At 43.2% G+C, this 22,538-nt stretch overlaps 1 protein-coding gene across 2 annotated transcripts in view; it reads left to right on the top strand.

Annotated features, from left to right (window-relative positions):
• The window catches only part of st8sia2 (ST8 alpha-N-acetyl-neuraminide alpha-2,8-sialyltransferase 2), a 68,268-nt gene that overhangs the window by 8,657 nt on the left and 37,073 nt on the right, over positions 1 to 22,538 (top strand). The window contains exons 2-3 of one of the 2 annotated variants that reach the window (XM_059952928.1): positions 536 to 598; positions 20,440 to 20,574. In XM_059952928.1, coding sequence (XP_059808911.1) covers positions 536 to 598; positions 20,440 to 20,574 — 198 coding nt within the window. Of the gene's footprint in view, positions 1 to 535; positions 599 to 11,572; positions 11,645 to 20,439; positions 20,575 to 22,538 lie in introns of those variants that run through there. The other variant, XM_059952929.1, reaches the window with a different exon arrangement.

Below are 22,538 nucleotides of genomic sequence, written 5' to 3'. Positions count from 1 at the left end.
CATTGGTTGGTCTAGTTCACTATGAACACCCAAAAGGTTTGAACAGGAAGGTTTTTGTTATTGAGAGAGCACAGTCTAGAGGCAGATTACAGAGGACAATCTTAAGAGAAGACATCATCAAAACCTACCTCCCACCTTGAGCCTCAAATTAGATGGAGCGTTGAGATCCACAGAGCTGGTCCCAAGTTAACGCACAATCACACACATAATGCTGGGAGGTCTCAGGAGGCCAGGCAGCATCAATGGAAAAGAGCAAGCAGTTGACGTTTCTGGTCGAGACCCTTCATCCGGACTGGTAATTGATTTTCAGCATCTGCAGACTTTTTCATGTTTGTGGTACCAAGTATACTGTTTGAACCAGGCAAGGATATACTTACTGAAGAAAAAGAGAATGATTCTAAGAACCAAATATTCAAGAAAGAGGTTGAAAAGGGAGAGCATTTAGTTTATTTTATGGGGAGATGAAATATAATTTTTCTTCTGTTGTTTATCGTTGAATATCCTCATGAATAATGATAATTCTCTTTCTGTGTAGATTTACAGAAGGAAAGAGAATCATGAAGGCATCCAAAGAAGCTCTACAGGACAAGTGTTTCAGGTATGTCAATGGTGATGGGATCATTTCTCTGTATCTCATTAGGAGAATATGATTCACAATTTCATAAGGAGAATTGAAATCCCAAATACTTTTCATGCTTAGAGGCAAATATGTTTACACAAAGCATGGTGCTTTGGAATCACAGAGCACTACAGTACAGAAACAGGCCCTTCGGCCTGGTTCTAGTCCTTGCCAAACTTGGTCCCGTTGACCCTCATTTGGACTACAGCAGTCCTCATACCTCCCAAACACTTACGTGGAATAAACTGCCAGAGGAAGGTGGTTGGGATAAGTACAATATCATCTTGTGAATGAAGTCTGAACAAGTACATGGATGGGAAAGGTTTTCATGATTCAAGATTGTTTATTGTCATTCTTCAGTACACAAGTGCAAAGGCGAACAAAATTCTTGTCACTCTGGATTCGATGCAGCATTAAAAAAACATAATAAGCATAAAGAACACAATAAAAAACAAAATAAGTATATAAATATAAAAGCACTCCTGAAAAATAATGTGTAAGTATAAGTTGTATACATGGATTAATTGTGTGTACGTAAAGTAAAGCTAGGTAATGTGTATTTAGTGGTGAGGGGGTGTGATGAGGTGGGTTAATAGGTGGAGTTTTGATTAGCCTGACGGTCAAAGTCAAAATCAAAATCAAATTTATTATCAGCATACATACAACCCTGAGATTCTTTCTTCTGCAGGATTACTTAGCAAGTCTATAGAACAGTAACTATAAACAGGATCAATAGACAACAAACTGCAAATGCAGATATAAGCAGCCAACATGAAATAACAAGATAAGAGTCCTTAAAGGAGTGTAGTTATCCCCTTTTGCTCAAGAACCTGACGACTAATGGGTGGTAATTTTTCTTGAACCTGGTGGTGCAAGTCCTGTGCTACCTGTACCTTCTACCTGATGGCAACAGTGAGAAAGGAGCATGGCCTGGGTGCTGAGGATCTCTAATGATGGATGCTGCTTTTCCTATGGCAACATTTCACGTAGATGTTCTTAATGGTTGGGATGGTTTTATCCATGACATACTAGGCCAAATCCACTACCTTCTATGGGATTTTCAACTCAAAGATATTAATGTTCCCAAACCAGGCCACAATGCCACCAGTCAGCACATTTTCCACCACATATCTATAGAAGTTTGCCAAGGTTTTTGATGATATGCCGAACTTCCGCTGACTCCTGAGGAAATAAAGGTACTGCGGTGCTTTCTTCGCAATTATATTTATATGATCGGTCCAGGACAAGCCCTCTGAGATAGTGACATTCAGGAATTTAAAGTTACTGACCCTGTCCACCTCTGATCCTCCAATGATTACTTGCTCATGGACCTCTGGTTTCCCTCTCCTGAAGACTACAATCAGTTTCTTGGTCTTATTAACATTGAGTGAGAGGTTGCTGTTATGACACCACTCAGCCAAATTTTCAATCTCCCTCATGTACGCTGATTCATCCCCACTTTTGATACAGCCCACAACAGTGGTGTCATCAGCAAACTTGCATATGGCAGTGGAGCTATCCTTAGCCACTCAGTCATAGGTGTAGAGTAGAGCAGGGGGCTAAGTAAACTATCCTGCAGTGCTCCTGTGCTGATGAGGATTGTGAAGGAGATGTTTTTGTCAGTCCAAACTGACTGGGGTCTACAAATGAGGAAATCCAAGTGTTGCAACGAATGAGGCGAACCCAAACGCAGGACACAGGCACAGAGATTTAGTTAGGATGCAGACACAGCCGTGAACATTGAACGGCAAACAAGAGGGAGAGCAGGAAGGCAGGAGACAGGCAGAATTAATCTTGACACGGAAAAACTGGGTTTCACAGGTAAACCTTGGAACTGGAGTAGAACTTAAAAAACTGATCTTGACACGGAGAGACTGAGTTTCACAGATAAATCTTGGTACTGAAGCAAAACTTAGGACACACAATCCTAAGCGGCTGGGAAGCATTAATTACCACACTGGCAAAACCAATGATCTGGCAACCAGTGGGTGCAAAGCTGGGGTTCTTATGCTATGGGTCTTGATGAAAACCAGGTGTGTCGTCATCAAAGGGAAATAGGAGAAAATGGGGAATTAACAGTTGGAACCGTGACACAGTCAAAGGGACAGTTGAGACTGTAACACCGAGATCCCATTGCACAAGGGGGTATTGAAGCACAGATCTTGGAGTTTACTGATTAGTTTTGAGGGGATGATGATGTTAGATGCCGAGCTGTAATCGATAAAGAGCATCTTGACTTGACATCATTGCTGCCCAGATCTTCCAGAGTTTGTGGGAAGTAACTGTTTTTGAGTCCAGTCATCCTGACATGGATGCTGCATAGCCTCTTCCCTGATAGGAGTGGAACCAGGTAGCCTGGTGCCAATGATCAACCGGACAGTTTTAACTACTAGTCATAGAGGGCTGCTATCCAGTGCAGTGCAGTTTCTTTACCACACAGTGATGCAGCGTGTTAGGATGCTCCCCACTCTGCATCTGTAGGAAGTCATGAGTATTGCTGTGCATAGACCAGCTCCCTTTAATCTCCTCAGAAAGTAGAGGTGTAGGTGAGCTTTGTTGACTATAGAGGATGTGTTCTGGAATCATGTGGGTATGTGTGAGATATGCATTCCCAAGAGGACCAATTCAGATTTTAATGGAGTCTGAAAGGAATTCCCCTGCCACTTTGTTATCGGAAAGGGAGGAGAGAGAAAGAACGAAGAAAGTGCAGTGGCGAGGCTAGGAGAGCCACTAGTTTGTATCTCCAGCAGATGGGTTCAATCTTGATGTCTGGTATTGTCTTTATGAAGTTTGGACCTTCTCTGTAAGACTATGAGGGTTTCTTCCCAAATGCTTCTGTTTCCTGCATCATTCCAAGCAGAAATACTTTGTGTATGTAGGTTGGTAGGCTAACTGGCCACTGTGATTTGCCATGTAGGTGAGGGGTGGAAAATGGGAGCAGAGAGTTTATGTGAATGTGGGAAGTTTAAAATGGGTCAGGATAGAACTAATATCAAAATAGGCTACTAAGACCATAAGAAATAAGAGGAGAATTAGGCCATTTGTCCTAACAAGTCTGCTCTACCATTTGATCATTCAATCATGGGTGGCTTATTCTCCATCTCAACCCCATTCCTGCCTTCTCCCTGTAACCTCTGACACCAATCAAGAACCTATCAACATCCACTTTAAGAATACCAGTGATGTGAAATTCTTAAGTACCTCAGTTTTAAATGAACCACCTTACAACCTGGTAACCATAAGACCATAAGACATGGAAGCAGAATTATGCCATTCAGCCCATTGAGTCTGACCGTCCATTTTATCATGGCTGATCCATTCCCTCTCAACCAGTTCTCTTTTATTTTCACCGTAACCTTTCACTAATGACTAATCAAGAACCTATCTACTTACCACCATAAATACATATAATGGCCTAGCCTCCGCAGTCATCGATTCACCGCCTCTGGCTAAGGAAATTTGTCCTCATCTCTGTTCTAAAGGGACGTCCTTCTATTTTGATTTTGTGCCCTCTGGCCGCAGTCTCCCCTACTATAGAAAACATCCTCTCAGCATCCACTGTATTCACCAGGCCTTTCAATGGCTGGTGTGGACTCAGTGAACCAAAGTGAAAACTTTGTATCTCACTCGGTCTCTAATAACAGAAAATAACAACTTAGCCAATATCCTGAAACTCAAGAGCAAATGATTTGGCAACCCTATTTAAGGGTCGTTTTCTGGGGGTGGGGGTGGGGGGCCAGAAAGAGGCTGCAATTGGATTAAAAACTTCTCCCATTTCAGAGACAAGAGCAATGAGCCACCTCAGGGATTGGCTGAGGGACATTACAGTAATGAGGGGATTGCTGCATGGTCAGGAGCTCTGTCTTTCGCCAGATGTGTCAAGTTAAGGTGGCACCTTCTCTCTGAATTGGATAGAAAGATAAAGCTTCATCTGCTGCTGTGGTTGATCACTGTGCATGATCTGGTTGCTCTGTTTCCTATTTTACACCACTGAATTTCATTGGCTACAAAAATTCAAAGTTCAAAGTACAATTTATTATCAAAGTACATATATATCATCATGTATAACCCCGAGATTCATTTTCTTCTGGGCTTACTCAATTAATCTGGAATAACATAATCAATGAAAGACCACATCAACTTGGGGGTTCAACCAGTCTGAGGAAGACAACAAACTGTGCAAATACAAAAAGAATAATTAATAAATAAATAAGCAAAGATATCGAGAACATGAAATGAAGAGTCCTTGAATGTGAGCCCACCATCCTGAGGTAAGCAGTGAGAAGAGAGCATGTCCTGGGTGCTGGGGTTCCCTGATGGTGGGTGCTGTTTTCATGTAGAGGTGTTCAATGGTGGGGAGGGCTTTATCCATGATGGCCATATCCACTACTTTTTGTAAGATTTTCCATTCAAGGGCATTGGTGTTTCCATACTAGGTAGTGACACAGCCAGACAATATACTCTCCACTACATATCTATAGAAGTTTGCCAAAGTTTTAGATATCATGCCGAAGTACTTTGTGGTTCAGATTCATGTACATTGTTGTCATAGGCATCAAAATGAATGGTATAAATGCCATGAAAAACATCTTTCTGCAGCAGCACAGTTTTCAAGATTCAAGATTCGTAAACTTTATTGTCATTCTAACCGTACATCAGCTCTGCAGGGCAGAATGAGACAGCGTTTCTCAGGAGCAGTGCAATCATAACATAACAAACGCAACACTAAATAATAAACATAACAATAAATAGTAAAACACAACAGCCACATGTCAGTTAAAAACAAGTTTTAAGTGTCCATTGCAAGTTAAAAGTGTCCAAAGCAGAGTCAGGTAGAGCAGCTATTTAGCAGTCTGACTGCCTGTGGGAGGAAGCTGTTTAGTAGCCTTTGGTTTTAGTTTTGATGTTCCTGTAATGTTTAACTGATGGCAGAAGAACAAACAGTTCATGGAGAGGGTGTGAGGGGTCTTTAATGATGTACCATGTCTTCTGGAGGCATCGACTCTGAAAGAGGTCTTGGACAGAAGGTAGGGAGACCCCAATAACCTTCTCTGCTCCTCTAACCACCCTCTGCAAGGCTTTTTTGTTGTCAGCACTGCAGCTGGAGTACCAGGTTGTGATGCAAAAGGTCAGCACACTCTCAACCACGCCTCTGTAGAATGTAGTTAAGATGTTAGTGGGGAGTGATGCTTGTTTAAGCTTTCTCAGAAAGTGCAATCTCTGCTGGGCTCATTTCACAATCCCAGTGGTGTTCCTGGACCAGGTGAGATTGTCTGAGATCTGCACCCCAAGGAACTTGATGTTTTCCACTCTCTCCACTGTGGAGCCGCTGACGCTGAGGGGTGTGTGCTCAGGTTGAGACCGTCTGAAATCGACGTTAAGCATCAAGTTGTCACTGCACCAGCTCTCTAGGTGGTTGATCTCCTCCCTGTACATTGTTTCATCATTTTTGCTGATGAGCCCCACCACTGTGGTATCATCAGCAAATTTAATGATCAGGTTCTCCTTGAATCTGGCTGCACAGTCATGTGTTAGCAGTGTAAACAGCAATGGGCTAAGCACACAGCCTTGTGGGGATCCAGAGCTCAGTGTGATGGAGTCAAAGATGTTCCTGCCAACACGGACTGACTGTGGTCTCTCTGTCAAGAAATCCAGAATCCAGCGACACATGGCAGTGTTAAGGCCAAGCAGCGACAGTTTCTCCACTAGTCTCTGCGGGATGATGGTATTGAACGCTGAACTGAAATCAATGTACAGGATTCTGGCATAAGTGTCTTTGTTGTCCAAGTGAGAGAGAACTGTGTGTAGTGTGGTGGATATTGCGTCCTCCGTAGAGTGATTTGGATGATAAGCAAATTGTAGAGGATCCAACGATGAGGGGAGGCTGGCTGTGATATGAGGCTTGACAAGCCGTTCAAAACATTTCATCACTATGGGGGTCAGGGCAACGGGACGGTAATCATTCAGACAGGCTGCAACTGATTTCTTTGCTACAGGGATGATTGTGGAGGTTTGGAAGCATCTGGGGACAATGGCTTGACTAAGGGAGATGTTGCAAATGTCTGTCAGGACATCTGCTAATAAACCAGCACATTCCTTGAGCACATGTTCAGGGATGTTGTTGGGACCTCCCGCTTTTCGTGGGTTAGCCCTGGCAAGGGTCCACCGTGTTTGCTCTTTTTAAAAAAATTTTTTATTGAATTTTCAAATGGTTACAGAAAGAAAAACAAAATCAACCCTTCCCCCCTCCCCTTAACCCCTCCCCCCCAACATATCCCTGTAGAAAGAGAGAAAAAAAGGAGAAAAAAAAGAAAGAAAGAAAGAATGCCTGGATATCGGAAGATCCCCACATGCTCCATGGAGTTCATAATAGCTTTAGTATATATATTTATTTATTTCCCCAAATAACCAATAATTTTATCTTCAGAGCTCCTATATATTTAATCCTATCTTTTGTAAATAAGGGTGCCAAATTTTCAGAAATATTTCATATTTATCTCTTAAATTATAAGTAATTTTTTCAAATGGAATGCAGCTAAAAGCTGTATCTATTTTCATTTTCTTAATGTATGTTAAAATTCTTTTTTCTTTTCACCGGTTAAGCCCATTAACATTAAAACTTTAAAAATTCAGTAAATTAGTCATTATTTTTAACAGGGTTACTCAAGTCTATAGTAATACCTAACTTTTCAACTTTCGTAGTACCTTGGGGAATCTTTTTAAAATTCTCCGTGTTGCTATGTGTCTCCCCCCCCCCCCCCCCCCGATTGTCCAGGCAAAGAAAGAAAGATCAAAGAAAAATAGATTATAAAGAAAAAAATAACAAAATACCCCCCTACTAATGTTGTGAATTTTTTAAAAAACACAACATTACCCCCCTCCATTGTACGGGTCATGGCAATCGCCATGATTACACACGTGAATCCCGTAGCAATCGATCCAAAGTTCCCCCAGCTCCCCATGACATAAAACAATATATATAAGAGAAGAAAAAATAATATCACTACTCTCGATTAATATTTCTCATATTTTTACCTTTCTCCCCCTGTATCAAATAATTAAGAATATATTTAAATATTCTTCTGTCCTTAAACATCCATCAACTCCATTCACTGTCCCTGTCTTCATCTTTAATCCGTTTCACTTTTAAATCTTTGGCTGTGGTTAACGAATATTTGGGAGTTCCTGTGCTAATTCTTCCGCTTCCTGATAGTCAGTAAAAGATCTTCTTTTTCCGTCATCCAAAAAAATTATCAGGGTTGCCGGGTGGCGTAATATAAATTTATAACTCTTTTCCCATAAAACTTTTTTCACTCGGTTAAATTCCTTCTTTCTCTTCAAAAGGTCATAACTTATAATAGGATAGAAAAGAACTGTTTTCCCTTCTATCATCAATGGCCTGTTTCTCTTTCTGGCACGTTGGGCAGCCGCCTTCAGGATCTTTTCTTTATCTTGATATCTTAAGCATTTTATCAAGATTGATTGTGGGTTTTGATCAACTTAAGGTCTTGATCTTAAGGCTCTGTGAGCCCTTTCAATTTCAATTAACTGAGTTCCTTCTTTCATTTCCAAAATTTCCGGAATCCATTTTTGAAAAAAAATTATTGGATCCTCTCCCTCTATACCTTCTTTTAAGTCCAACAACCTTAATATTATTTTGTCTGCTAAAATTTTCAAGTACATCCACTTTTCCCAACAACCATTTTCTTTCTGATGTCCAGGCAGAAATATTATCTTCCATTTTATTCAGCCTACCAATGGTGTCTCCCGTTGTTTCTTCCAAATTTTTAATTTTCTTGTCCATTTTGTCCTGTCTTTTCATCATTTTATCAAACATAATCTTCATATTTTAATATCTTTTTATTACTTATAATGCTTTTAATTCATGCATTATTTGCACCAAAGATTCTTTTATGTCTCCAATATCATCTCCTGTTGCTCTTTTTTGTTTCTCTGTATCTTCGTCTGATTTATCCAGAGAATCTGATTCCACCTCATATTCCCTTTCACTTTCAGTTCTGATCATAGCTGGGATTTGTAGTTTGGGTTGCTCGTGTTTGCGCATGCCCCTTCCTTCACGCATGCGCAATTCCTGTTGCTCTTTTTTTTTTGGAAACGGTTGATGTTGCCGCAGTTTCCTGTTCTGTATCGCCAGAGGTAAAATGCACTTGAGCCCGAGGCTCTTTCATGGCTGCCAGCCTTGATTCTTTTCCAACTTGTATTGTCTTCAAAGTAGTAGTTTTCTTCTGCTTCTGTTTAGGAGACATATCTTAAGACAATCCTGAGTAGTTTATAAGTAATTTTTTAAAAGTATTTACTAACTTTTCTTCACTTAAACATTATTTTACTGTTTTTTGCGGGAGAGCTGGATTTCCACATCTCAATCCTACGTCATCATGTGACATCCCCCCGTGTTTGCTCTGAATCAATGATTGGAGCCGGCTGGTCAGATGGTAAGAAGGGTCTGGCTCTCCCCCTTGCTACAGTGTTTGATGCTTCGAAGCGTGCAAAGAATTTGTTAAGCCTGTTAGGAAGAGAGGCATCGCTGTCATCAGTTTTCTGCCTGATCTTGTAGTCCGTCAGAGCTTTAATTCCCTGCCACATCCGTTTGGTGTCACCTGTGTCACAGAAATGTCCATGTATTTTGCCCGCATAGGCTCTTTTTGCTTTCCTGATTCCTAGTGAAAGCGCAGACCTGGCTGAGCGAAGTGTATTCCTGTCCCCCGATCTGTAGGCTGTGTCACGGGCCTTCAGTAGTGAACGCACCTCTGTTGTCATTTTTATAACCACGTGCGGTGAAGGTTTCCGTCACAGTGACATCCTCCGTGCATTTGGCTATGTAGCTGATTACTGCCTCCACATACTCCTCAATGTCTATATGGTCATCATAGGAGGCTGCTGTCTTGAATTTTGTTCATTACAAGGGGAGGATAATAATGATGATGATGACGTTGACTCAGGCCTGAGAGGCCAGCGTTGGGCATTTTCATTCCTTACAAAGCGCGGAACGAAAGACTGTGTGGCACGCCACTCCTCACGCAGACATTTCGCAATATTTTTCTTTATTTTGCGAGGTCGAGTTGCGGATGGAAAGTGTACTCAGGAACGGCCCGACTGCATTCGAACCTGGGAAGCTCCGTTCCGGAGTCCAGCACTGATATCATTATGAGGATAATAAGATAACATAAACTTAACGTAAATTATACATAACTCACATTTGGTGGTCACTTTATTAGATTCTGTGCACCTGCTCATTAATACAAATATCTAATCATGTGCCAGCGACTCAATGCAAGAAAGCATGCAATCATGATCAAGTGGTTTAGTTGTTGTTCAGAATAAAAGATCAAAATGGGGAAGGAAAAGTGTCCTTGATAGTTGCTGCCAAACAGGGTGGTTTGAGTATCTCAGAAACCGCTAATCTCCTAGAATTTTCACCCAAAACAGTCCCTAGAGTTACACACACCAAATGTTGGAGGAACTCAGCAGGTCAGGCAGCATCTATGGAAGTAAACAGTCAGGCTGAGACCCTTCTTCAGGACTGAAAAGGAAGGGGGAGAATGCCAGAATAAAAAGGCAGAGGGGGAAGGGAAGGAGGCGAGCTAGAAGGATTAGGTGAAGCTAGATGGGTTGTAAAGACTCTAGAGTTTACAGAGAATGGTGTGATAAACAAAAAACATCCAGTGAGCGGCAGTTCTGTGGGAGAAGACACCTTGTTCACGAGAAAGGATAGAGGAGAATGGCCAAGCAGGTTCAAGCTGACAGGAAAGCAACAATAACTTAAATAATGATGTGTTACAACAGTGGTGTGCAGAAAAGCATCTCTGAATGCACAACATGATAAACCTCGAAGTGGACGGGCTACAGCAGTAGAAAAACAAAAAGATACACTCAGTGGTGGCTTTATTTGTTTAGAAAGTATGAAGTAAAGTGGCCACTGAGTATACAGTACATGCCAAAGTCAATGACAGTTTTATTATCAAACTACATACAATATATGTCTCCATGTACTACTTTGAGATTCATTTTGTTGCAGGAAAATAAAGAAATACAATAGAATTTATGAAAAACTATGCATAAACAAAGACTGACAAACAACCGATGTGCAAAAGAAGACAAATTACACAAATAAAACAAAATAATACTGAGAATATGAATTGTAGAGTCCTTGAAAGTGAGTCTGTAAGTTATGGCATCAGTTTAGAGTTGTGGTGAATGAAGTTATTCATGCTGGTTCAGGAGCCTGGTGGCTGTCTGGTAACAACTGCCACTAAACCTCGGTGGTGTGGAATTTGAGGCTTATGTTTCCAAAACAACTTCCACCCCCATGCCATCAGATTTCTGAATAGTCCATGAATCCATGAATGCTACTTTATTAATCCTTTTCTTTCACACTATTTATCTGTAATTTATATATTTTCTATGTCTTTGCCCTCTGCTGCTATCACAGCATAAAAAAATTTAGGACATAAAAGTCAATGAAAATACAGCTGATTCTGATCCTGGTAACCCACTCGGATCTATCTACCCAGTTGACTTTAAAACTTTCCATCTGTTGAGCTGCTTACACTTATCAAACACTGGTATTGGGTTTAATTCTTCAGATACCAGTGAGGAATAAGGAGTTAAAAGAAACTTCGAGTGAACTTTTACAACAGGGTTGTTAACCTAGCTATAAGTGAAGGAAACTGAAGAGTTTAGTGTGAGTGCACTCGTGGCCAATAAATGTAGAGAGATGGGGGAGGATCATGGTGAGACACTGGGCAGATGGAGATTTCTCTGTCTCTCTACACATTGGGTGCTCGTTGGATTTTTCTTTTAATAGGTTCTTTTGGGTTTTTTTGTTTTGTGGCTGCCTGTGAGGAGATGAATCTCAATGTCGTATCATGCACACATACTTTTATAATAAATGTACTTTGAACTCCAGAACTTTGATGTGCGGCTGAGTGCTTACCCGGAGATTGGAAGGTCACTGAGGATTACAGTAGAACGGACGGTTCTGGGAACGTGAGGAGTTGCACTTCGGTAGGTCTAACCAGGATAGGTCTTACGCAGTGAATGGCAGGGCACAGAGGAGTGTGGTAGAGCACAGGGATCTGGGAATACAGAATGAAAGTGGTGTCACAGGTAATCAGAGGGGTAAACAGAGCTTCTGCGGCACTGGCCTTCATATATCATGGCAGTGAGTACAGGAGTTTGTATGTTATGTTGAAGTTGTATAAGATGTTGGTGAGGACTCATTTGGAGCATTGTGTGCAGGGGTCACCTGTCTACAGGAGATCTATCAATAAGATTGAAGGAGTGCAGAAAACATGCACAAGGATTTACTGGGACTTGAGGATCTGAGTTATCGGAAAAGGTTTGATAGGACTTTATTCCCTGAAACGTAGGAGAGTGAGGGAGATTTGATAGAAGTGTACAAAGCTATGAGGGTATAGATAGGGCAAATGCAAGCAGGCTTTTTCCACTGAGGTTGGGTGAGACTGAACTAGAGGTCATGGGTTGAAGGAGAAAGGTGAAATAATTAAGGGGTACATGAGGAGGAGCTTTCTCATTCTAATGCCTGTATACTGTTTCTCCTCTGCCCCCTCGAAACAAAGGCTACGATCAAAATTTGCAACCTTCTTAATTTTAAATGGGAGAGGGATACCAAATGTGTTATTCATCTTCTCAAAAGTTTGGTTTCCAGTAAAGAGTGTCTTATGAGAAGAAGCTGAATGAGCTAGGACTGAGTGAAGGAGGATGGGAGGTGACTTGATAGAGCCAGCTCCGTCTTCCCAGAGCAGAGGCCGTAATTCTAAAGAGATCGGAGGAAAGTCTGGGTGGAGTGGGGTGGGGGGGGGTCAGAAGCAGTTTTTCACAGAGAGAGTGGTGGGTGTGTGGAATGCACTTAAAGGGATTGTGGCATAGGCAGAAACATTAGAGACATTTAAGAGACTGTTAGATAGGCACGAGCTTGAAAGAAAAATGGAGGAGGGAAGGGTTAGTTAGATGTTGGAGCAGGTTAAAAGGTCAGCACACCAACATGGGCTCAAGGGCCTGCACTGTACTGTACTGTTTATTTAGAAAGAAAAAGAATTACCGGCATGAATTGTCACCAGCAGCCGGCCTGACTGAGGTGTCAGTTTGAATGTTGCTCTGAGAAAGGACAAGTTTCGACAGCAGGAATTATCACCAGCTGCGAAGTCAATTCACTTGGTGGTGCGGAGTGCACACAACCAGCCTCGAGCTTGTTTTAAGTAGCAGTCTATTTCTGGCCTCTCCTCTTCGAGCAGAGGCCACAGCAATTGTTCCCCTCTCACTTGGTTTGACATTCCTGCAGTGAGTCTATTGATTACCAGCTGCAATGCCTTGAAAATCTGCTCCGGCTCATGGTCCCTGTAATTTCTCAGCCTATGACAGGTGTTGCTGAAAGTCGGCACAAATATTCTTTGAACCACAGCTCATCAAAGCAGGGGAGTTAACTACAGTTTCAGGTCTGCACAGGCAGGCACCACCCATTTTCCACCTGGTTAACTGGAGTCCCTACCATTTGTTCCCAACTCGTCACCTGCAGCCTATTTAAACCCTTGTCCTTGTTCACTCATTCAAACCAGCCAGCCTCAACCAATCATTTGCTCCTAGCCTTCAGTTTCCTTGTTGTATTGTCCTGTTGTATTGTCCTTGTTGTATCGCCCCCGTGGCTTGTAATTTTGCAGTTTGTTATTAAAATGATAGCTCACTGCTAAATCGTCTCAGCTGCTCTGCATTTGGACTAAGCCTCCTCTACATTTCTTGACACATAAGATCTGATCGCAGATTCCAGGAGTTGAGGAGTAGGGTCAGTCCAAGGGATATGCTGAGTGACCTGGAATCAGACTCTTTGGCTCAATGTGCATGTAGGAGGCAGAAAGGATGAGTGACACTCCCAATCCCCAAGGTGAATTCTACAACTTCCATGTTCTTTGGTGCTTGGAAAGATGCACTAAACAAGTCCAGGAATGTTCTGTTTGCTGCAGATTTCCAAAGCCCATGCTACAGTTTATAGGAGAGCCAAACAAGCACAGTTAGGAGGCAACCTTAGAGGCATTAAGTAGGAGCTGGCCAACATTGTTTTGAAGGGAACACTAGCAAGGATGATGGCAGAGCAACACTGATTGGAGTGTCTGCGAATAATTCGGAGGACACAGGATCGGTTTGTCCCAAAGAAGGAGTATTCGAAAGGGAAGATGAGCAACCATGACTGACAAGAAAAGTAAAAGACAGCATAAAAGCAAAGAAAAGAGGGCATACAATGTTGCAAAAACTAGTGGGAAGCTGGAGGGTTAGAACACTTTTAAAAACAACAGAAGGTATCTCAAAACGCGATAAGAGGTGATAATATTCTAAAAATGAAAGAGTTAACATATGAGGATTGTTTAATGGCTTTGGGACTATACCTGCTGGAATTTAGAAGGGTGAGGGGGATCTGATTGTAACCTACTGAATATTGAAAGGCCCAGACAGAGTAAACATAGAGAGAATGTTTCCTATAGTGAGAGACACTAGGAGCAGAAGGCACAGCCTCGGAACAATAGGATGTCCCTTTAGTACAGAGAAGAGGAAGAATTTCTTTTGCCAGAGGATGGTACATATGTGGGATTCACTGCCACAGACGGCTGTAGTCAAATCACTGGATATATTTATAGAGGAGATTGATAGAGCGTCAAAGGTTATGGGGAGAAGGCAGGAGAGCGGGGGTTTGAGAGAGAAAATAAATCACCCATGACTGAATAGCAGAGATACTCAATGGCCCAAATAGCCTAATTTTCTCCTATTCCTTACATGGTGTCATAGCAGCAACGTCAAACATGCGTGGCTCAACAACTGATGTCACTGCTGTGAGCTCCACAGCCTCTACGCACAAATTCGTCACAGGTACAGAACAACTTCATTTGAAGTTGCCATAAGGACAGTATGGGCTTGGGAGCTCCATCCAGTTTGGGTGGCAAAGTTACTCTCCAATCACGTTAATAGTAAAATCACTCACAACATGACTGAATGTTTTGGCCAGTGGCATGGTAGCGCAGTAGTAAGCGCATTGCTTTAAAGCAGTCACTGGCAGGGTCCAATTCCCACTGTTGTCTCTAAGGAGCTTGTATTTTTTTTTAGTTTTTTTATTTAGATATAATATACAGCATTGTAACAGGCCATTGTGGCCCAAAAAGCTTGTGCTGCCCAAATGCACCCAAGTGACCAATTATATAGGAAGAAATCAGAGCCCCCAGAAGAAACCCATGCTGTCACAGTCACAGATAATGGCAGGAATCAAACTTGGGTCATAAGAGTCATAGAGCAGTACAGCACAGAAAGAGGCCCTTTGGCCCATCTAGCCTGTGCCAAAACCATTTAACTCCCACCGACCTGCACCAGGACCATAGCCCTCCATCCAAACTTCTCTTAAACATTGAAATCGTGCTCGCGTGGCACTGTAATGCATTATGCCAGCGTGCTGCCCCGTGACCGTGTGGATTTCCTCCAGGTGCCCTGGTTCCCTCCCACATTGCAAAGACATTCAGGTGAGTAAGTTGTGGGCGAGCTAGCTTGGAACCAGGAGTATAGCAACACTTACAGACTGCCTCCAACACAACCCTCGCTGATTTGATTTGACACAAATGATGCACTTCACTGAATGTTTTGATATAGATGAGACAAATAAAGCGAATCTTTCTTTTAAAGAGAAATGCATTGCGTTTCCTTTCCAAATCAGAGGTTCCTACTCATTGCGCTATTGGCAGGGAACCAATCTGACTCGGGAAGCTTGAGCAGCTTCAGGCTTCTCAATGAATATGTAATCACTGCTGGCAGCAGGGCACCCTGACAAGCATCGGGTATCGCAAGCACACAGCCCTGCTGACGGGTCTGCACAGAATGTTAACCAACATCAAACACACCAGCAGCTCACTGGCAAACTGCAAGGAGCGCGGATTGACACTGATCTCTCATCCACAAATTAGACCATTTGCACCCATCAATCAGTCTGGCTCCCAATGGAATATTCACAGATCAACGGTTTGTAAAGCGTTATTTGCATTTGCTGAATGTGTAACTCCTCTATTCCAGCTGTTTGAGAATCACTAACGATCCTGAGTATGATTGAAAAATTGTAATTTATTTTCGTTTTAATTCTAAGGGCAGGGATAGTGAACATAGAATGTATTTTGTTTTAATGAAACACAGTGCAGAAGAGGCCCTACTGGCCCCTCAAGTCACACTGCCCAGCAATCCCCCTATCCTAGCTTAATCACAGGACAATTTACAATGACCAATTAACCTACTGTCTTTGAACTGTGGGAGGAAACTGGAGCCATGGGGACATCATAGAGACTCCTAATCAGCAGCAGCGGGAATTGAACCTGAGTCACCTGTGCTGTAAAGCATTGTGCTAGCCACTATACTACCATGCCACTCCATTAAAGTACAGTACAGGCCCTTCAGCCCACAATGTTGTGCTGAGCTGGGGCCTCTTCAGTCTACAGTTCCCTTGGTCACCAGTGCAAGGTTGGCATGGTAGCACAAGGGCTGCACCGTAGCATAAGGTAGCGGATAGCATAGCGCTTTCAGCACCAGTGATCAGGGTCCAAACGCCATGCCTATCAATAAGGAGTTCGTACATTTCCATCAGGCTCTCTGTTTCCCTCCCACATTCCAACAACATATAGGTTAGGGTTAGGAAGCTGTCGGCACGTTACCTTGGCTGCACTTGGGGTCTGCCCCCAGCACATCCTCGGACTGTGTTGGTCATTGATGCAAACAACGCATTTCACTGTTTCTATGTCTATGTGACAAACAAAGTTGATGCCCAGTTACGAGGATGACCTCCTGTGATCTCTCAATTGACCCCGTTGTGGCCCCTGCTCCTTATTTGTCTGCCTGCTCCTCACTTTCTTTGTCAGTACAACACTAATTCTGCTTTCTGTTTTCTTTTTCAACGTAACTATTTATAGAATAATTCAAGTGGCTCGGTAACGCAGTGGTTAGCAGAATGCTCGACAGAACCAGTGACCTGGGTTCAATTCCCACTGCTGCCTGTAAGGGGGTTGTAGGTTCTCCTCGTGACCTCCCACAGTTCAAAGGCATACCATTTGGTAGCTTAATTGGTCATTGTAAATTGTCCCAGGACTAGGCTAGGATTAAACTGGGGGTTGCTGAGTGGCATGGCTTGACGGACTAGAAGGGCCTATTCCAAGCTGTATCTCAATAAATAAAACAGTGAATGAATAATCTGTGTGAATTTCACACAAAACATAAAAGGTCAATGTATTATTGTTACTGTATCTCGATAGATGTGACAATAATAAACCGAAAGCAGTAATGCACACAACAGTGCATGCTAGAATGATACAACAGTGTGTTGCCAACAGCTGTTTCAAAGTAGATTATCAAAGTTCATATATAGAACATAGAAACATAGAAAACCAACAGCGCAATACAGGCCCTTCAGCCCACAAAGTTGTGCTGAACATGTCCCTAGCTTAGAAATTACTAGCTTACCCATAGCCCTCTATTTTTCTAAGCTCCATGTACCTATTCAAAAGTCTCTTAAAAGACCCTATCGTATCCACCTCCACCACCATCGCCAGCAGTCCATTCCACACACTCACCACTCTCTGAGTAAAAAATTTACCCCTGACATCTCCTCTGTACCTACTCCCCAGCATCTTAAACCTGTGTCCTCTTGTTGCAACCATTTCAGCCCTGGGAAAAAGCCGCTGACTATCCACACGATCAATGCCTCTCATCATCTTATACACCTCTATCAGGTCATCTCTCATCCTCCGTCGCTCCAAGGAGAAAAGGGCGAGTCCACTCAACCCATTTTCACATGCTACCCTGAGATTCAATTTCTTGCAGGCATTCAGAGTAAATACAAAGAAATACAATAGAATCAAAACTACAAACAAACAAAGACTGACAATTAATGTGCAAAAGAAGACAAGCACAAAAATAAATGAATAAATAAAGAGGTAGATGGATAGAGAAATCAATAAATAATAGTGAGAACATGAGTTGTCAAGTCCTCAAAAGAGAGTCCGTAGTTTGTAGAATCTGTTCAGTGTTGAGGTGAGTGAAGTTATCCACACTGGAACCTAATGATTGGAGGGTAAAAACTGATCCTGAACCTGGTGGTGTGGGACCTCAGGCTCCCATAATTCCATCCCGATGGCAGCATTGAGAAGAGAGCATGGCCTGGATGGTCCTTGATGGTGGATGCTGTTTTCTTGTGGTTTACTGTCATAAACAAGGAGATTCAGCTTCTCTTTTCTTGTGTTCCGTGTAAGTTTCTCAATTGGAGCATTGCAATCTACACACGGCTGGATCTACTCCAGGGAAAAATAAACAGCTGGAAGAAGTCACGACGATCCGTGATCTGATTTCTGGAGAAAATCGTTGCACTTCTAGTCACTCACATACTTAGATCTGACGTGGGGAGAAGATATCAGAGAGGGCTGTTGATCTGTTGCTTTCTGACACCAGCAGAGGTTGCCTCCCCCACATCCTTACATCACAGGCTGAGATGCACCTCGACCCAAAATGTCAACCGTCTCTCGGTCTCCACAATGCTGCCAGAACCTCTAAGTCCCTCCAGCAATTTGAAGCTTTGCTAGAGAATGAAAGATCATTGAGGAAGTGTGCAGAATCGCATCAATGGTCTCATTGAAGGATGGAGCAATTCTTGCTTCCACTATCCGCACTTTAAATTTATAACTTATGTTCCTCTGTATAAGCAACAATTAACCATAGAATCATAGAACACTACAGCACAGTAAGGCCCTTCAGCCCTCCATGTTGTGCCGACCCATATAATCCTTGAAAAAAAGTACTAAACCCACACTATCCCAGAACCCTCTATTTTTCTTTTATCCATGTGCCTGTCCAAGAGGCTCTTAAATACCCCTAATGCTTTAGCCTCTACCACCATCCCTGGCAAGTCATTCCAGGCACTCACAACCCTCTGTGTAAAAAACTTACTCCTAATGTCTCCCTTAAACTTCCTTCCCTTAATTTTGTACATATGCCCTAAATTCTGGTGTATCCACGATTGTAATACATGCCTGGGTAATAAATGGACTTTCAACTTTGAATATGCAACGTGCAAGGGGGCAGTTTCTGTGTAGTGAACTCCCAGAAACAACTATAATGACTGTTTAATCTGTCTTTAGTATCTCTTATTTGCTGGCAAGTCCTGAAGGTTTGTATAAAATACAATCACTATGAGCTAGGGTTTTTATCTTTGAAGCGAAGGAGGATAAGAGCTGACGTTTGTAAGATAAGCGACACTGATGGATTGGACACATCTTTTCTCCCAGGGAGGAAATGGCTAATACAAGAGGGCATAATTTTAAGATGATTGGAGGAAAGTATAGGGAGAGATAGAGCTAGGGTTTTTCACAGAGGGTGGACAGGTTCATGGAAATTCCTTCCAGGGGTTGGTAGCAGATGTATATAGATTAGGGACATGTAGGAAACTCTTAAATAGGAACATGAATGAAAGAAAAATGGAAGGGTATGTTGGAGAGGAGGATTAGATTCTGTTTGGAGTAGGTTAAAAGGTCGGCACAACATCGTGAGCTGAAGAACTATGTTGTACTTCTCTATGTTCTATCAAAGGTCAAGCATCAACTTTATTCACCATATACATTGACATGTTTTAGGAATTTGCTGTGGTGTGTTGGCGTGACATGCAGCAAACTATTATACAGAATGGAGAATTACATAAAGGCAAAGTTAAAAGTGAAAATATGGAATAAATACATAAATACCATATACAATTTTAAAAGATGGCTTAAAGTGTTTACAGTGCAATGCAGTGACTGAGTTTGTAGATGGGGTGGGGAGGGGCTAACTAGAACAGTTGATCAGATTAACTGATTGGGGAGAAAATTTTCAAGATGGAGTGAAGTGCACCTTCAGGGGTGGCTCTCTGGCTCTGCAGATGACCCATTTCCTCGCCGGTGTCACCAAATGGAGCGTCTGGGTGCGGCTGTCCGTGGCCTCTGCACTCGAGCTCCTTCAATGGTGAGGGAGAGTTTGCTGCTGATTCTCGAGTAGGGGGAGCTCTAAAGAGATGCTGCAGACTGGAGCATTGAAACAGCGAGCCGCTGACCTCCCCTTTCGCTGTGGCAGAAGTGACGCCCCTCGCTCCCTCATTTAGAGGGAGAGAGAGAGGGCTGGTTTTGGATGGACTCTAGATCATGGTGTGTTTGGGGATTGGTGGGTGGGGAGAGCTGACACTTTCTGCTGGAATAAGTGGGAGAGTGGTAATGATTCACTGCTTTTTGGTCATGGGAGGATGAGTAGGGGGCTTTGGGGTTCCACATTTTTCTGTCATTCATTCTTTGGGGTTTTTCTCCTGTTTTATGGATGTCTGTGAAGAGTAAGGATTTCAGGTTGTACAGTCAATACATTCTCTGATATTCAATGGAAAATTTAACCATTGAAGTGCAAACACGAGGAAATGTGCAGATGCTGGAAATTGAAGCAACACACACAAAATGCTGGTGGAACGCAGCAGGCCAGGTAGCATCTATAGGGAGAAGCACTGACGAAGGGTCTTGGCCCGAAACATCGACAGCGCTTCTCCCTAGAGATGCTGCCTGGCCTGCTGTGTTCCACCGGCATTTTGTGTGTGTTGTAACCATTGAAGTGTTTATTTTACATCCTGCAGGTTGGGTTAATCCTAAATTAATGTGTCTTTAAAAACATCTTAATAGTTTTATAGTGTAATATTAGATTTTACCATGATGATAAAGGTTCCGTTGCAACGGGCAGCACTAATATTCATCATTTTGATTCCATAGGGGGGATGTGATCACAGATGTTTCATCCCACACGCCCCAGCAGAAGGCTGGGAATAAGGAGATCATGGGACCACGAGCAAGTCACCCTGAAGTACCCGACTGGAAACTTAATGCCACGCTAACAGCAAGGATACGGTAAGTAGCTGCCTCCTGCGACAGGTGATTTTTCCAAGCTTTCCTGGTTCTGAAGGGACTAACAGCCGCAGTTGCTGGAATACGGAGCACAGGCTGGGCTACTGGAGGAACTCAGAGGGTCAGGCAGCGGAGGAGTGTGGAGGAAAGGGGACAGGTGATGATTAGGGTCAAGGCTCTTCATCTGCATTGAAAGAGTAGAGGGAGATATTTGCACTGTTGCTGTCTCTGCCCTTCTCCCCCCCCCCCCCAGCTGACTCCATCTGCCAATCACCTCTCCTCTCCTCCTTGCCTGTCAGCTTTCCTTAAGCAGGGAATGGGGGGGGGGGGGGGCGGGGGGGATCATGTACAAGCAGAAGGGATTCGTTCTAGTCTGGCATTGCCATCATGGGCCAGTGGGCCTGTTCCTGCGCCACACTGTTCTAAGTTCTACGTTGTCTTGTCTCAACCCTTCCCTCGACTCTTTCGGTCCTGACTCAAAACGACAACTGTCCCTTCCCCTCCACAGACGCAGCCTGACCCACTGGGCTCCCCCAGTAGCCTGTTCCTCATCCCAGACCTCACAACACTAATTCAAGGGTTCAAATGGGTGGCTGGTGGTGCCTACCCATCCAAGGGACTGTAACTCTGTAGTTCTGTCACGTGCGGTTCCCTCGGCCACTCCAGTTTCAAAGTCATGGATGGATAAGTTAGATGACCCACTATAAATGACTCTTTTGTGTAGGTCAGTAACAGCCAAGAATCGAAAGGGAAGGTGACCATCATGTGAGAGAGAGAACAGGTAGCACAGGGGAAATGGGACTGTTAGAATTATTCCCTGGGAGGGCATAGATCCGATGGGTCGAATGGTCTCCTTCTGCGCTATTATAGAAGCAGTCCCCAGGTTATGACAAGGTTACATTCCTGAGACCTGTTTGTGATCCAAACAAACCTCATTTTAAGCAACACACACAAAATGCTGGAGGAATTCAGCAGGGGAGGCAGCATCTATGGAAAAGAGTAAACAGTCAACAGGACTTAAACAGACGATGTTTCAAGCTGAGATCCTTCATCGGGACTTTTGTGTCTGTCATGTCATTCAAGTTTGAAATGAACATTAAGTGTGTATGGAGGGTGGGGGTAGGGTTACAGGAGCAGCAGTGATGGGAGAGCGCACAGGACTTCAAGGGCGGCCAACAGCCAGCAACCCTAACGCAGTGAGTGAGTCTTGTCTGCACCTCGGGTCCACTCAGCTTGACGCAGACTCGTGCATTTGAGGGCAGGGATCTGGAGCCGGGAAAGGGAAATCTCCAGAAGTGTCCCGTTCCCACCACTGAGAAGGTATCTGCAGCTGGCCAGTCCGTTCCCATCCATCCTGCCAGTCAGCTAAGTATTCATTCATATGCACAGGTCACAAAATCAGGTGTTTGCAACCCGGAAAGGACATTATCGTTACTTTCCAATGTCCTCACCTCTACTACAAAATATAAGCAATGGAAGCAGCATAGGCCATACTTCTCATCAAGTCAATCAATATTGATACAACCCTTGCTCTCAACTCCTTTGTTCTGCCCACTGCCCAAAAATCAGGGGTTCCCCAGCTTTTTTATGCCATGGAAAGACCCCTACCATCAGCCAAGGTGTCCGTGGACCCGGATATCCCCAGATATTTTGAAGGTCTTTCCCTGTCGAGAATGTATATACAGCGTAAAGCAGCAAACTTCAGATGCTGGAGATTCGAAAGGAAATATAATAAAATATAATAGCATCTGTGGAAAGGGAAACGGGGTAAATATTTCAGATTAATGATCCTTCATCAGAACTATGAAGGTGAGAAAACAGTATGATTTAAATAATGGAGAGAAGCCAGGGGATATATAACCCTATAACAATCACAGCTCGGAAACAGGCCATCTCGGCCCTCCTAGTCCGTGCCGAACTCTTAATCTCACCTAGTCCCACCTACCCACACTCAGCCCATAACCCTC

This window comes from Hypanus sabinus, chromosome 28 (assembly GCF_030144855.1).
Source record: "Hypanus sabinus isolate sHypSab1 chromosome 28, sHypSab1.hap1, whole genome shotgun sequence".
In the NCBI taxonomy this organism is placed as follows: Eukaryota; Metazoa; Chordata; class Chondrichthyes; order Myliobatiformes; family Dasyatidae; genus Hypanus; species Hypanus sabinus.
Note: the sequence above shows the minus strand (reverse complement) of the source record. Positions and strands in the feature narration are given on the sequence as shown.